The sequence below is a fragment of the Coregonus clupeaformis genome, chromosome 13, assembly GCF_020615455.1.
Source record: "Coregonus clupeaformis isolate EN_2021a chromosome 13, ASM2061545v1, whole genome shotgun sequence".
Lineage (NCBI taxonomy): Eukaryota > Metazoa > Chordata > Actinopteri > Salmoniformes > Salmonidae > Coregonus > Coregonus clupeaformis.
Window position 1 is genome coordinate 29,711,190 of NC_059204.1, and position 14,338 is coordinate 29,725,527.

A 14,338-nucleotide genomic window follows, 5' to 3' on the forward strand; every position below is an offset into this window, starting at 1 on the left:
AACACACAAGAAATTGAAATAATAACAGAGCTAGCTAACCAAGCAAACCAGACGACAAGTTTCAATAGAACCTCGCCAGCTAAAATTCACGCTAGCTCACGTTAGACCGAGAGAATGAAAAACAGCTTCTATCTCAAGGCCATCAGACTGTTAAACAGACATCACTAGCACATTAGAGGCTGCTGCTGCCTATTGAAATCACTGGCCACTTTAAGAAATGGAACACTAGTCACTTTAATAATGTTTACATATCTTGCACTACTCATCTCATATGTATATACTGTATTCTATAATATTCTACTGTATCTTAGTCCATGCCGCTCTGTCATTGCTTGTTCATATGCATATATTCTTAAATTCCATTCCTTACTTAGATTTGTGTGTATTGGGTATATGTTGTGAAATTGTTAGATATTACTTGTTAGATATTACTGCACTGTCGGAGCTAGAAGCACAAGCATTTCACTACACCCGCAATAACATCTGCTAAACACGTGTATGTGACAAATACAATTTGATTTGATTTAGCTTGTTTCAACTCTGATTTGCAAGCTAATGTTAGCTAACGTTAGATAGCTATCATTCGAGGGATGACTGTTCTCAAATCAAATCAAATTTTATTGGCCACATGCGCCGAATACAACAGGTGCAGACATTACAGTGAAATGCTTACTTACAGCCCTTAACCAACAGTGCATTTATTTTTAATAAAAAAGTAAAATAAAACAACAACAAAAAAAGTGTTGAGAAAAAAAGAGCAGAAGTAAAATAAAATAACAGTAGGGAGCCTATACAGTGGGGAAAAAAAGTATTTAGTCAGCCACCAATTGTGCAAGTTCTCCCACTTAAAAAGATGAGAGAGGCCTGTAATTTTCATCATAGGTACACGTCAACTATGACAGACAAAATGAGAAAAAAAATCCAGAATATCACATTGTAGGATTTTTAATGAATTTATTTGCAAATTATGGTGGAAAATAAGTATTTGGTCAATAACAAAAGTTTCTCAATACTTTGTTATATACCCTTTGTTGGCAATGACACAGGTCAAACGTTTTCTGTAAGTCTTCACAAGGTTTTCACACACTGTTGCTGGTATTTTGGCCCATTCCTCCATGCAGATCTCCTCTAGAGCAGTGATGTTTTGGGGCTGTCGCTGGGCAACACGGACTTTCAACTCCCCTCCAAAGATTTTCTATGGGGTTGAGATCTGGGGACTGGCTAGGCCACTCCAGGACCTTGAAATGCTTCTTACGAAGCCACTCCTTCGTTGCCCGGGCGGTGTGTTTGGGATCATTGTCATGCTGAAAGACCCAGCCACGTTTCATCTTCAATGCCCTTGCTGATGGAAGGAGGTTTTCACTCAAAATCTCACGATACATGGCCCCATTCATTCTTTCCTTTATACGGATCAGTCATCCTGGTCCCTTTGCAGAAAAACAGCCCCAAAGCATGATGTTTCCACCCCCATGCTTCACAGTAGGTATGTTGTTCTTTGGATGCAACTCAGCATTCTTTGTCCTCCAAACACGACGAGTTGAGTTTTTACCAAAAAGTTCTATTTTGGTTTCATCTGACCATATGACATTCTCCCAATCCTCTTCTGGATCATCCAAATGCACTCTAGCAAACTTCAGACGGGCCTGGACATGTACTGGCTTAAGCAGGGGGACACGTCTAGCACTGCAGGATTTGAGTCCCTGGCGGCGTAGTGTGTTACTGATGGTAGGCTTTGTTACTTTGGTCCCAGCTCTCTGCAGGTCATTCACTAGGTCCCACTGTGTGGTTCTGGGATTTTTGCTCACCATTCTTGTGATAATTTTGACCCCACGGGGTGAGATCTTGTGTGGAGCCCCAGATCGAGGGAGATTATCAGTGGTCTTGTATGTCTTCCATTTCCTAATAATTGCTCCCACAGTTGATTTCTTCAAACCAAGCTGCTTACCTATTGCAGATTCAGTCTTCCCAGCCTGGTGCAGGTCTACAATTTTTTTCTGGTGTTCTTTGACAGCTCTTTGGTCTTGGCCATAGTGGAGTTTGGAGTGTGACTGTTTGAGGTTGTGGACAGGTGTCTTTTATACTGATAACAAGTTCAAACAGGTGCCATTAATACAGGTAACGAGTGGAGGACAGAGGAGCCTCTTAAAGAAGAAGTTACAGGTCTGTGAGAGCCAGAAATCTTGCTTGTTTGTAGGTGACCAAATACTTATTTTCCACCATAATTTGCAAATAAATTCATTAAAAATCCTACAATGTGATTTTCTGGAATTTCTTTTCTCAATTTGTCTGTCATAGTTGACGTGTACCTATGATGAAAATTACAGGCCTCTCTCATCTTTTTAAGTGGGAGAACATGCACAATTGGTGGCTGACTAAATACTTTTTTTCCCCAGTGTATATACAGGGGGGTACCAGTGCAGAGTCAATGTGCGGGGGCACCGGCTAGTTGAGGTAGTTGAAGTAATATGTACATGTGGGTAGAGTTAAAGTGACTATGCATAAATATTTAACAGAGTAGCAGCAGCGTAAATAGATGGGGTGGGGGGGGCAGTGCAAATAGTCCGGGTAGCCACGATTAGCTGTTCAGGAGTCTTATGGCTTGGGGGTAGAAGCTGTTGAGAAGTCTTTTGGACCTAGACTTGGCACTCCGGTACCGCTTGCCGTGCGGTAGCAAGAGAACAGTCTATGACTAGGGTGGCTGGAGTCTTTGACAATTTTGAGGGCCTTCCTCTGACACCGCCTGGTATAGAGGTCCTGGATGGCAGGAAGCTTGGCCCCAGTGATGTACTGGGCCGTACGCACTACCCTCTGTAGTGCCTTGCGGTCGGAGGCCAAGCAGTTGCCATACCAGGCAGAGATGCAACCAGTCAGGATGCTCTCGATGGTGCAGCTGTATAATTTTTTGAGGATCTGAGGACCCATGCCGAATCTTTTCAGTCTCCTGAGGGGGAATAGGCTTTGTCGTGCCCTCTTCACGACTGTCTTGGTGTGTTTGGACCATGATAGTTCGTTGGTGATGTGGACATCAAGGAACTTGAAGCTCTCAACCTGTTACACTACAGCCCCGTAGATGAGAATGGGGGCGTGCTCAGTCCTATTTTTTTTCCTGTAGTCCACAATCATCTCATTTGTCTTGGTCACGTTGAGGGAGAGGTTGTTATCCTGGCACCACACGGCCAGGTCTCTGACCTCCTCCCTATAGGCTGTCTCATCGTTGTCGGTGATCAGGCCTACCACTGTTGTGTCGTCGGCAAACTTAATGATGGTGTTGGAGTCGTGCCTGGCCATGCAGTCATGGGTGAACAGGGAGTACAGGAGAACACTGAGCACGCACCCCTGAGGGGCCCCCGTGTTGAGGATCAGTGTGGCAGATGTGTTGTTACCTACCCTTACCACCTGGGGGCGGCCCGTCAGGAAGTCCAGGATCCAGTTGCAGAGGGAGGTGTTTAGTCCCAGGATCCTTAGCTTAGTGATGAGCTTTGAGGGCACTATGGTGTTGAATGCTGAGCTGTAGTCAATGAATAGCATTCTAACATAGGTGTTCCTCTTGTCCAGGTGGGAAAGGGCAGTGTGGAGTGCAATAGAGATTGCATCATCTGTGGATCTGTTGGGGCGGTATGCAAATTGGAGTGGGTCTAGGGTTTCTGGGATAATGGTGTTGATGTGAGCCATGACCAGCCTTTCAAAGCACTTCATGGCCACAGACGTCAGTGCTACGGGTCGGTAGTCATTTAGGCAGGTTATCTTAGTGTCCTTGGGCACGGGGACTATGGTGGTCTGCTTGAAACATGTTGGTATTACAGACTCAGTCAGGGACATGTTGAAAATGTCAGTGAAGACACTTGCCAGTTGGTCAGCACATGTTCGGAGTACACGTCCTGGTAATCCGTCTGGCCCTGCGGCCTTGTGAATGTTGACCTGCTTAAAGGTCTTACTCACATCGGCTACGGAGAGCTTGATCACATAGTCATCCAGAACAGCTGGTGGTCTCATGCATGCTTCAGTGTTGCTTGCCTCGAAGCGAGCATAGAAGTGGTTTAGCTCGTCTGGTAGGCTTGTGTCACTGGGAAGCTCGCGGCTGTGCTTCCCTTTGTAGTCTGTAATCGTTTTCAAGCCCTGCCACATCCGACGAGCGTCAGAGCCGGTGTAGTACGATTCAATCTTAGTCCTGTATTGACTCTGGCTGTTTGATGGTTCGTCGGAGGGCATATTGGGATTTCTTATAAGCGTCCGGGTTAGAGTCCCGCTCCTTGAAAGCGGCAGCTCTATCCTTTAGCTCAGTGCGGATGTTTCCTGTAATCCATGGCTTCTGGTTGGGGTATGTACGTACGGTCACTGTGGGGACGACATCATTGATGCACTTATTGATGAAGCCAGTGACTGATGTGGTGTACTCCTCAATGCTATCTGAAGAATCCCGGAACATGTTCCAGTCTGTGCTGGCAAAACAGTCCTGTAGCTTAGCATCTGCGTCATCTGACCACTTTTTTATTAACCGAGTCACTGGTGCTTCCTACTTTAGTTTTTGCTAATAAGCAGGAATCAGGAGGATAGAGTTATGGTCAGATTTGCCAAATGGAGGGCGAGGGAGAGCTTTGTATGCGTCTCTGTCTGTGGAGTAAAGGTGGTCTAGAGTTTTTTTCCTCTGGTTGCACATTTAACATGCTGGTAGACATTAGGTAGAACGGATTTAAGTTTCCCTGCATTAAAGTCCCCGGCCACTAGGAGCGCTGCCTCTGGATGAGCATTTTCCTGTTGACTTATGGCCTTATACAGCTCATTCAGTGCAATCTTAATGCCAGCATTGGTTTGTGGTGGTAAATAGACAGCTATGAAAAATATAGATGAAAACTCTCTTGGTAAATAGTGTGGTCTACAGTTTATCATAAGATACTCTACCTCAGGCGAGCAAAACCTTGAGACTTCCTTAGTATTTGAGTTTGTGCACCAGCTGTTGTTTACAAATATACATAGACCGCTACCCCTTGTCTTACCGGAGTCAGCCGTTCTATCCTGCCGGAGCATATAGCCCGCTAGCTGTATGTTATCCATGTCGTCGTTCAGCCACGACTCGGTGAAACATAAGATATTACAGTTTTTAATGTCCCGTTGGTAGGATAACCGTAATCTTAGGTCATCCAATTTATTTTCCAATGATTGAAGTTTGGCTAATAGGATTGATGGGAGCGGCAGTTTACTCGCTCGCCGTCGGATCCTTACAAGGCACCCCGACCTACGTCCACGATATCTCCGTCTCTTCCTCATGCGAATGACGGGGATTTGGGCCTTGTCGGGTGTCTGTAGGATATTCTTTGTGTAGTGCAAAAATAAATCAAGGATCCAGCTATGGTGGTAATTTGTGTCATGTCTGACTACTGCAGTACTGCTTGCCCATGTGATAGCTAACAGTCCGCAACAAGCCCAGACAACCTAGCTAAACGTGGTGTCAGCATCCAGTGGTGATCAGCTGGCAGTTGCATAGTAAAACTGGGCTGTGAAACTGGTCTATGCTGGCCCGGGTTTCCCGCCATCCTAGGTTCAGAATACAATGTAAAAACCTAACCTCGACCCAGCTCGAATTTGAGAATTCCATTCGAGCTAGCTCGAATTTAGCCCTAATTTGGCCTTAATTCAAAGTGCCAGTGGAAACATGGTTTAGGGCTCTGTTAAAACCTACTACTACCAGCAAGACTCCCCCACAGTTAGAGGCTTCCTATTATCAAAGTAAGTGTATGTGCAAGCAGAAGTTCGTTAACAAAAACACTGCGGCAACATTGCAGCCTACGTGAGAGATACAATAGAGAAACACAATGAAGACTTACTAGGAAGTAGTCAAAGAAACACATCAAATGACTGACACCAATAAACAGATTGAGATTAGAGAGGCTGCTTGTGTGTTTGGATTAAACTCTCCATCCGACTCACCCCATTTACTTCCTACTAACACAGGACAGGCAGCGTGTCTGGTCCTGTAATCTCCCTCTCCGCTCCTAAAGAGGTTGTACCAGAAGACTGCAGTTCCCTGTGGACACACATTGAGGAGACATACCCTGTTCAGTACATGTAAGTCACCACTGCATCGACGTAATGGCTCACTATAAATAAGATAGTTCGGGCCCTCTCAACCAAGGCTAACGTTGTATGATGACTAAGTCTAGGAGATTTCTCTGACCATGTGACTTGACCAATAGTTTTTCCTGGCCCCTAGTGCTGAGGGCTGTGCTTGTGTGAGAGCAGTTAAATGTTTTATCTCTCACCTTTTTGGGATAGATAGCTGCTCCAAAGTCTGGGAACACAGTGGCTCCTCCAGCTTCAACATCACTCATCTGCCAGGGAAAGGACAGCCTTGTGAGCTGGCTTCACTAATACACTAAGTACTTCACCTAATACCATTTACTGTAGCCTACTTCTCTAAGGGATGTGTGCTGTATTTACATGAACAGTTTTATAACAGGCGTAATCATACAAATGATAGTTTCCATGTCATAAACATTTATCTGTAGAAATTTAAAGATTACTGAAGGTCTGAAGAAGGGTCTTGCATGTCTTGAAATGATGACAACATTGTTTAATAACACTAAACATAACAACACCAAATCCATAGGAGCCAGTCATTCAACTAGACATAAGTGCAGTATAAAAATTAGTCGTCCAAAAGCACTGTAGTTCTGCAAAGCATGGCATTCTACCTCTATTCACACACATCATACATACAGTACTAGCATGGACCAATACATGAGATCCAATGTTATGGTTTAGTGGGTACAACACTGAAATTAACTGACAGACTCCAAGGGTGAATTTCCAGTGTTTGACAAACATTTTTTTCCCACCACCATCTACTGTAGCAATGTTAGTGGTCGTGTCTGAATACCAATACTTGCGTCCTAAATAGAAGACCGTTTGAGTATGCGAAAAACGAAAGTTTAATAGTATGCAGCATTTCGAAAATCGAGTATACAATAAATGTCCGGATATCATACTAATTTCAGCTTTGACAACAGCTGATCAATTAGATACTCAACGAATAGTCGGAAACAACACAATTGCTCATGACGCATTCTCAATATGCGAAAATATAATGTTTTATAGTACACGACCTGTCAAAACTTTGGACACACCTACTAATTCAAGGGTTTTTCTTTATTTTGACTATTTCTTACATTGTAGAATAATAGTGAAAACATCAAAATGATGAAATAACACATATGGAATCATGTAGTAGCCAGAAAATATATTTTATATTTGAGATTCTTCAAATAGCCACCCTTTGCCTTGATGACAGCTTTGCACACTCTTGACATTCTCTCAACCAGCTTCACCTGGAACGCTGTTCCAACAGTCTTGAAGGAGTTCCCACAAATGCTGAGCTCTTGTTGGCTGCTTTTCCTTCACTCTGCGGTCCGACTCATCCCAAACCATCTCAATTGGGTTCAGGTTAGGGGATTGTGGAGGCCAGGTTATCTGATGCAGCACTCCATCACTCTCCTTCTTGGTAAAATAGCCCTTACACAGCCTGGAGGTGTGTTGGGTCATTGTCCTGTTGAAAAACAAATGATAGTCCCACTAAGCCCAAACCAGATGGGATGGCGTATCGCTGTAGAATGCTGTCGTAGCCATGCTGGTTAAGTTTGCCTTGAATTCTAAATAAATCACAGACACTTTCACCAGCAAAGCACCCCCACACAATAAAACCTCCTCCTCCATGCTTTACGGTGGGAAATACACATGCAGAGATCATCCGTTCACCCACACCGCGTCTCACAATGACACGGCAGTTGGGACCAAAAATCTCCCATTTGGACTACAGACCAAAGGACAAATTCCCACCGGTCTAATGTCTATTGCTCGTGTTTCTTGGCCCAAGCAGGTCTCTTCTTCTTATTGGTGTCCTTTAGTAGTGGTTCACACAGTCCCCTGTGTGAAAAAGCCATATCTCAGACTGCCCATCTTAATCTTTTCTTTTTATTGGCCAGTCTGAGAAATAGCTTTTTCTTTGCAACTCTGCCTAGAAGGTCAGTATCCCGGAGTCGCTTCTTCACTGTTGACATTGAGACTGGTGTTTTGCGGGTACTATTTAATGAAGCTGCCAGTTGAGGACCTGTGAGGCATCTGTTTCTCAAACTAGACACTCTAATGTATTTGTCCTCTTGCTCAGTTGTGCACCGGGGCCTCCCACTCCTCTTTCTATGCTGGCAATTTCTCGCATGGAATAGCCTTAATTTCTCATTGAACCTACAATTGCTGATGCTCCAGATACTCAACTAGTCTCAAGAAGGACCGTTTTATTGCTTCTTTAATCAGCACAACAGTTTTCAGCTGTGCTAACATAATTGCAAAAGGGTTTTCTATTGATCAATTAGCCTTTTAAAATGATAAACTTGGATTAGCAAACACAACGTACCATTGGAACACAGATGGTTGCTGATAATGGGCCTCTGTACACCTATGTAGATATTCCATAAAAAATCTGCCGTTTCCAGCTACAATAGCCATTTACAACATTAACAATGTCTACACTGTATTTCTGATCAATTTGATGTTATTTTAATGGACAACAAAATTGCTTTTCTTTCGAAAACAAGGACATTTCTAAGTGACCCCAAACTTTTGAACGGTAGTGTATATATGTTACAGCACTTTGGTTTCACTAATACATATGTCCACATCACCAACAAACTATCATGGTCGTGAAGAGGGCACAACAACACCTTTTCCCCCTCAGGAGACTGCAAAGATTTGGCATGGGTCCCCAGATCCTCAAAAAGTTATACAGCTGCACCATTGAGAGCATCCTGAACGGTTGCATCAGCTCCTGGTATGGCAACTGCTCGGCATCTGACCGTAAGGCACTGCAGAGGGTAGTGCGTAAGGCCCAGTACATCACTGGGGCCAAGCTTCCTGCCATCCAGGACCTATATACAACCTTATCCGTCATTATCTTCAACAATTCAACTGAAATAATAAACCGGGCAACAGCCCTTCGAACTGCAAACCACCATCTCTGTGTTTTAATGGACACCACCATGATAGCCCTAACTCAAACCAACAGTTAAAGCAAGATAAAGTATTTTTACAACCACAACTCTGATCAGTTTTTTACACTAAGGTATAGTTTGAATGTGATAGTCTGGCTATAACCAGCCTGTGTAAGCCTATAACTCCATTCCTATTCCTTTCAGAGTTTAGAAAAATTAATCGTATTGGAAATGAAGTATTATCAGGCTGGTTAATGAAATGCATGTCTGTTGAATTTGTAAGAAAATCCACCCGCACTCAGTTCCGCCCCACCTACTCAGCCAGTCAGGAGTCGCTACTGCGTTGCGGCCGTGGCATACTGCATACTTTTTACTAACCGGTACGTGTTAAATAGCATGTGACGATGAGTACATAGCATGCAGTTTAAGTATGTAGCACACTAGTATGGGTATTCGGACATGGCCAGTGATTTTATGAGTATGCGGTAACACTGATTGACATTCCCATGTCCAATATTGAAGTGGCGGTCATGGATCTTCCAAAAACAATCATTACGCAAAACAGAGACACACAAAGAAGAATCTAAAGGCTCTATTCAATCTGTAAAGCTGAAGCATTACAGATTATACAATAGAAATGTAAAGGTGATTCCGAATGAGCCGACATGCAGCGTTCACCGTGAATGCAGTCTCCGCTAAAGCGGGAACATTCCCTTTAAATATCAATCACGCTGTAAAGATGAATAGAGCCCTAAATCAGTAGCTGCTACTGTAAATTGACAGCAGCAACTGGATACGTATACTTACGTAATTTAAAAAAGTAGCCACACGATTTCCAGTGCCTAATGTTTTGAAAGCATCAGGCTCCTCTTTCTATGAAGTAAAACACAAGTTGAATACACACAGACACATGTACTTACGTAGTTCAGGAAGGTAGCAAGTCTATTTCCATCAACCATGATGTCCTGAGGACGCTGCAACAAATGTTTATAACTTTTAACCCAGACTAAAATGGCTCTAGGATCCCGCCACCTAAGTGCACTAAAGAAATCCTCTGTGACCAAATTGATTGTTAATATCTGTTTGACTTAACGTGGTTATTGAAAATCAGTGAGATATAATGACTAATTTCACAAAAAATTAGCAACAATTGAATATTTAGTATATTAAATATAATCTACTATTGAATCCTTTGATTACAGTGAGGGAAAAATGTATTTGATCCCCTGCTGATTTTGTACGTTTGCCCACTGACAAAGACATGATCAGTCTATAATTTTAATGGTAGGTTTATTTGAACAGTGAGAGACAGAATAACAACAACAAAATCCAGAAAAACGCATGTCAAAAATGTTATAAATTGATTTGCATTTTAAATGAGGGAAATAAGTATTTGACCCCTCTGCAAAACATGACTTGATGACAATCACAGAGGTCAGACGTTTCTTGTAGTTGGCCACCAGGTTTGCACACATCTCAGGAGGGATTTTGTCCCACTCCTCTTTGCAGATCTTCTCCAAGTCAATAAGGTTTCGAGGCTGACGTTTGGCAACTCGAACCTTCAACTCCCTCCACAGATTTTCTATGGGATTAAGGTCTGGAGACTGGCTAGGCCACTCCAGGACCTTAATGTGCTTCTTCTTGAGCCACTCCTTTGTTGCCTTGGCCGTGTGTTTTGGGTCATTGTCATGCTGGAATACCCATCCACGACCAATTTTCAATGCCCTGGCTGAGGGAAGGAGGTTCTCACCCAAGATTTGACGGTACATGGCCTTGTCCATCGTCCCTTTGATGCGGTAAAGTTGTCCTGTCCCCTTATCAGAAAAACACCCCCAAAGCATAATGTTTCCACCTCCATGTTTGACGGTGGGGATGGTGTTCTTGGGGTCATAGGCAGCTTTCCTCCTCCTCCAAACACGGCGAGTTGAGTTGATGCCAAAGAGCTCGATTTTGGTCTCATCTGACCACAACACTTTCACCCAGTTCTCCTCTGAATCATTCAGATGTTCATTGGCAAACTTCAGACGGCCCTGTATATGTGCTTTCTTGAGCAGGGGGACCTTGCAGGCGCTGCAGGATTTCAGTCCTTCACGGGCGTAGTGTGTTACCAATTGTTTTCTTGGTGACTATGGTCCCAGCTGCCTTGAGATCATTGACAAGATCTTCCCGTGTAGTTCTGGGCTGATTCCTCACCGTTCTCATGATCATTGCAACTCCACGAGGTGAGATCTTGCATGGAGCCCCAGGCCGAGGGAGATTGACAGTTATTTTGTGTTTCTTCCATTTGCGAATAATCGAACCAACTGTTGTCACCTTCTCACCAAGCTGCTTGGCGATGGTCTTGTAAACCATTCCAGCCTTGTGTATGTCTACAATCTTGTCCCTGACATCCTTGGAGAGCTCTTTGGTCTTGGCCATGGTGGAGAGTTTGGAATCTGATTGATTGATTGCTTCTGTGGACAGGTGTCTTTTATACAGGTAACAAGCTGAGATTAGGAGCACTCACTTTAAGAGTGTGCTCCTAATCTCAGCTTGTTACCTGTATAAAAGACACCTGGGAGCCAGAAATCTTTCTGATTGAGAGGGGGTCAAATACTTATTTCCCTCATTAAAATGCAAATCAATTTATAACATTTTTGACATGCGTTTTTCTGGATATTTTTGTTGTTATTCTGTTTCTTACTGTTCAAATAAACCTACAATTAAAATTATAGACTGATCATTTCTTTGTCAGTGGGCAAATGTACAAAATCAGCAGGGGATCAAATACCTTTTCCCCTCACTGTATATATTAGATTAACTGGATATATGTTAATGTAGTCCAATTGCTACGTTGTGCACTTCCCCTGGGTGCCACTAAGAATCAGTAGAGCTACTGTCTACCACTGCACTAAGAATCAGTAGAGCTACTGTCTACCACTGCACTAAGAATAAGTAGAGCTACTGTCTACCACTGCACTAAGAATCAGTAGAGCTACTGTCTACCACTGTACTAAGAATCAGTAGAGCTACTGTCTACCACTGCACTAATAATCAGTAGAGCTACTGTCTACCACTGCACTAAGAATCAGTAGAGCTACTGTCTACCACTGCACTAAGAATCAGTAGAGCTACTGTCTACCACTGCACTAAGAATCAGTAGAGCTACTGTCTACCACTGCACTAAGAATCAGTAGAGCTACTGTCTACCACTGCACTAAGAATCAGTAGAGCTACTGTATACCACTGCACTAAGAATCAGTAGAATTACTGTCTACCACTGCACTAAGAATCAGTAGAATTACTGTCTACCACTGCACTAAGAATCAGTAGAATTACTGTCTACCACTGGGTTGTGGCCCTGGGCATCTTGCATGCAGCCTGAACTCTTCCAGGCAGAAGAAACATTCTAACTGAATATAAAACCTTAGTGTCCCCAAGGTTCAAAATGCAATCTTCATCATGCTGTGATCTACATGCCAACAACTTCAAAACATGATTCACTATTTATTCTCAAATATGTTGAATTTGAGAACTTTGTGTGCACGTGTATTTGTTTACACGTGTATAAAATCTAAACTGAAATTGAGATTATTCACTTCAAATACAAAAATGGCCTGGACAAAATTTTATAAAATTCAAATTAATTTGGTTAGAGGTAACGTTTCTCGTTTACGGTGTAATTTATCTCACCTGTGGTAAGTTGCAGGTGCCTACAGGGTAAAAATAGCATTCAACCAGTTTTGAAAAGAGAAAACAGAACATTCTGCTCCATTGCACTCCATTGTAAAATGCAAGGATGCCAATATATCTGTACATATTGGTCTTAGAAACTCTTCTTCTAGGAATATGACCTCTGAGTTATTCTCCTTCTAGGAATATACCCTCGGGGTTATGGACATGATTCAACTGTGACTCAACCCGTCATCTAGGTCTCCTTTGGCAATCTGCCATATAGGAATTCAGGGCCCCTCTTGGATACACACCATTCTATCTGCACCACAAATGGCACTGTATTCCCTTTACTGTATAGTGCACTACATAGGGAATAGGTTGCCATTTGGGATGCAGACTCTAGCAGTGGGTGAGAGCCAGAATCCCCCTAACTTTAGAGGTCCACATTGGTCTTAGACACCGTCTTGCCCGTTGACAGCTAAATGTGCAGCGCTCATTTCTTTTTATCACGGGTCAACATACACTACCGGTCAAAAGTTTCTCAACCTAGACACTCTAATGTATTTGTCCTCTTGCTCAGTTGTGCACCGGGCCTCCCACTCCTCTTTCTATTCTGGTTAGAGCCAGTTTGCGCTGTTCTGTGAAGGGAGTAGTACACAGCGTTGTATGAGATCTTCAGTTTCTTGGCAATTTCTCGCATGGAATAGCCTTCATTTCTCAGAACTAGAATAGACTGACGAGTTTCAGAAGAAAGTTATTTGTTTCTGGCCATTTTGAGCCTGTAATCGAACCCACAATTGCTGATGCTCCAGATACTCAACTAGTCTCAAGAAGGCCAGTTGTATTGCTTCTTTAATCAGCACAACAGTTTTCAGCTGTGCTAACATAATTGCAAAAGGGTTTTCTAATGATCAATTAGCCTTTTAAAATGATAAACTTGGATTAGCAAACACAACGTGCCATTGGAACACAGGACTGATGGTTGCTATGCCTATGTAGATATTCCATAAAAAAATCAGATGTTTCCAGCTACAGTAGCCATTTACAACATTAACAATGTCAACATTGTATTTCTGATCAATTTGATGTTATTTTAATGGACCCAAAAATTGCTTTTCTTTCGAAAACAAGGACATTTCTAAGTGACCCCAAACCTTTGAACGGTAGTGTATATTGTAATGGAGGAAAACAACATAAGCAAGTGGCGTGTGGCTACATGTGTGAAAACGTACTTCTCCATAGATCACAGCAGGATAAACGATTGCATGCCTGTTGCATCCCTTCCCAGATGCAACATAGAGCACACTTTAGTCACCGTATCGAGATTACCCTTACCCTGGAGAAATCAAAATGTGGCTCGTATTGTCCTCCGACCCCATAGTTAGCAATCTGTTTAGTGAGACAAAGAGTAGAAGCTAAGTTATTGGACAACCTCTGGGCCTAGTTTTTCAGAAGTTAACTGATCAGATTTCTTCAATCGGATAGGATTAAAGCCATAGAAATAGAATGAACAGAACACGCGTCCCCATTCAAGTCAATGATACGCCCTCTATTCATTCTATTTCTATGCATTTAATCATATCCGATTGCCGTAATGCGATCAGATAACTTTTGAAAAAACGGGACCCTGAAGTTAACAACTACTCACACGAAACGATCAGCTAAATTTCACAAAGTGAAGAGGGGTATTCTAACAGTAAACCATC

General features: G+C 42.9%; 1 protein-coding gene across 1 annotated transcript in view; it reads right to left on the reverse strand.

The window, feature by feature from the left end:
- Window positions 1-14,338, reverse strand: part of p4ha2 (procollagen-proline, 2-oxoglutarate 4-dioxygenase (proline 4-hydroxylase), alpha polypeptide 2) — a 44,244-nt gene that overhangs the window by 1,060 nt on the left and 28,846 nt on the right. Inside the window, exons 11-14 of the mRNA XM_041893624.2 lie at window positions 13,968-14,021; window positions 9,786-9,851; window positions 6,258-6,326; window positions 5,926-6,022 (exon numbers count right to left, since the gene is read on the reverse strand). Of these exons, the coding sequence (XP_041749558.1) occupies window positions 5,926-6,022; window positions 6,258-6,326; window positions 9,786-9,851; window positions 13,968-14,021 (286 nt within the window). The remainder of the gene's footprint in view (window positions 1-5,925; window positions 6,023-6,257; window positions 6,327-9,785; window positions 9,852-13,967; window positions 14,022-14,338) is intronic.